This window comes from Papilio polytes, unplaced genomic scaffold (assembly GCF_000836215.1).
Source record: "Papilio polytes unplaced genomic scaffold, Ppol_1.0 DF823901.1, whole genome shotgun sequence".
NCBI classification, from domain to species: Eukaryota; Metazoa; Arthropoda; class Insecta; order Lepidoptera; family Papilionidae; genus Papilio; species Papilio polytes.
In genome coordinates, this window is record NW_013525303.1 from 67,959 (window position 1) to 70,572 (window position 2,614).

The following is a 2,614-nucleotide window of genomic DNA, read 5'->3' on the forward strand; positions in this document are numbered from 1 at the left end:
TCTGGTTTGTTGGTGCGCTGGTGCGTGGAGGCAGGCGTGGGCTCCTCTGTGGGACAGGCGTATGACCCAAATCCAGGCCGGCGCGCCGCTGCACTAGTATTTTTAAAACAGACACAAAAATGGGCGCAGTCGTTACGTCCGGATAGGAATAGACTGAACGTACGTCAGATAAATTGAGCTGTGTTACAGCTGTTTAGTACATCCCGTAGGAACCTAAGGGCGGAATGCGGATGTCGTGATTACATCCCGATTATCTGTCGAGACGATGTCTAGTACACGAGTAACGCAAGCGAATGTCATGTTTCTTATAGTGCATTACTGTTACATACAAATATATTGTCATGACAATTTCTGACAAGGAAATAATGTAAAATCCACCTGGATCTTTATCTATTGGTTGCTATGTCCAGAACAGCAACTAACCACCGTTTTACCAAAGTTTGTATTGTATTAGCTTTCTATCGCAATAGCAATTAGTAAATAGTTGGCAAGTCTTTCATCGTCAGTCTTACAATGTCCATGTCATGTGAGGAAGTCTCCGGCCCGTGTCGCACGCTGTGCTGCGACGGAGGCACATCCCTTCTGTATGTAACACTGTGTATTCGTTATAGGTCACAAGTTAGGACACCTCCCACTTCCGATACGATAAACCGGTATAACATGTACAATATATCAATTTTACTTAAAATTATTCAATTAAAAATAATTGAAACTGATTAAGACTAAATTAAAAAAATCTATATGAAAGGTAAGCTAGTGTAAATATAGACGTGTGTGAATGCGTAAACTATGTAAATATATCTTATAAAAATATGAAAGATTTTGAATAGTGTAGTGTAGTGAGATGGAAAGGTGCGCAGAAATTCCTTTCGATTTGACCTCGCGGTGGCAAGGCCCCGAGCGGCGGCGGCCTCTGGCGGCGCCGGAGAAAGTGACAGATTCGAGTGGCCTCAGCTGATAGGGTTCTTTTGTGAATGGACAGTTTTCGGAGCAAGCCACCGATACTGGGTGTGGTGTAAATGATTAACATCGGACGTGAACTGGTTCCGATACTACTTTCGCAAATTATAAAAAACTTGTACATACTATCTCATACTTGCAGTGAACATTGCACAAGTATGCCAATAAAATTGATAACTGAGTTTGTTTCTAAGAATGTTAACTATTTTCAACAATTATCAGGCAATTTATGAAAGTAGCTTTAACAATGTCATTTTGTATGTAAATTATATTTATTACAACTTTCGTATTTTGATCGTTTCCTTATTTTGTCGCAAGGAGGCTACAAAATGCAGTGTAGGTGTAGGGCGAGGCGAGACATGGGCCAGACATTGGGTCATCACACCGGGTCAGCGGCTCAGCCACGTGCCGCAGGGCTTTGACCTCGCCCCACCTCCCCGCGACCCAAATCACTTCCCCTCTCGCACCCTCGCACCCACATCGCCCTCAAAATTCGCCAATAAAATTTGCTGACTTGTGCTTCACATTTAGCACATCTTATGATATAACATTTTTAGACAAAGTAAAAAATAGCAAATATCTATAACAGATTGCAATAAATAAGTTGTGATTTTCAAAGAATTGAGTTTGAAATCTAAGGTTGTGGGCCAAGTCCACTGATCAATGGTAAGGTTGATTGCATGGTGATGTGATGTGTTGCAGGTTGCACGAGGAGATCGAGCACTTCTACATGTACATGTCGCCCTCGGAGACGGAGCACCTAGTGCGCAGTACGGTGGTGACGCGAATCCGCAGCGCCATCCTCGCGCTATGGCCTCAAGCGCGCGTCGAGGTGTTCGGCTCCTTCCGCACCGGACTCTATCTGCCCACTAGTGACATAGACCTCGTGGTCATCGGTAAGTACCTCAAAACACACATGCTTTACTCCAATCACTAGTTTATGTTATTGTATCACTAAGTTAATGGCTTTAAAGAACACGAACCGTTTTGTTGATAACAAAATTATTCTTAAACATTTGTTTATCAAAAAATAAAGTATTTGTTGTAAGAACATAGTAGTGATAACTTATCATGCAGCACGTTTGTTTTAAATATGAAGACGGTGTGTCAACTTATCGTCCTAGCAACCAGAGTTACGATGATATGTGAAAGAGATCTTTTTGCCTAATAGGCACGCTAGTTTTAAAGAATAAATACATTTTTAGTTTTTTTTTACTATAAGCACAAGACTTGAGGATAAAATTTGTATTAGTTTGTTCGCTTTTACTAGTATATGTTGGAAATATGAAAGAAATTGAATTAGGAGAAACTGTCAAATGTATTACATTTGTAATAATGAGTGAACAGCGAGCCGTGACCTCCCGCTCCGCTGACATAATTGCGGTATCTTATCGCGGCAGAGTCGGCAGCCGAATGTGCTGCACCTATCTAATCGCGCGCCAACAACCGATACCTTACTCTGCCTTCTTGCACACATTATACTAAAAAATCAATTAATGAACCTTTTAGCTTAAAGAATGGTATTTGAAATTCAGAATTTGTATGTTATATTGTCAATATATTTTTGGTTATTAGTACGAGTAATACGCTATATTTATACAATGGCGTGTATTGAGTAGAGTACGTCATTGTTCATGTCAATGATTGCGCAAGC

The 2,614-nt window shown here is 40.8% G+C and overlaps 1 protein-coding gene across 1 annotated transcript in view; it reads left to right on the plus strand.

Annotated features, from left to right (window-relative positions):
• The window catches only part of LOC106102918 (non-canonical poly(A) RNA polymerase PAPD5-like), a 7,785-nt gene extending 5,873 nt beyond the window's left edge, over positions 1 to 1,912 (plus strand). Inside the window, exon 2 of the mRNA XM_013282536.1 lies at positions 1,663 to 1,912. Coding sequence (XP_013137990.1) covers positions 1,663 to 1,897 — 235 coding nt within the window. The 3' untranslated portion in view covers positions 1,898 to 1,912. The remainder of the gene's footprint in view (positions 1 to 1,662) is intronic.
• The last annotated feature ends 702 nt before the right edge of the window (positions 1,913 to 2,614 follow it).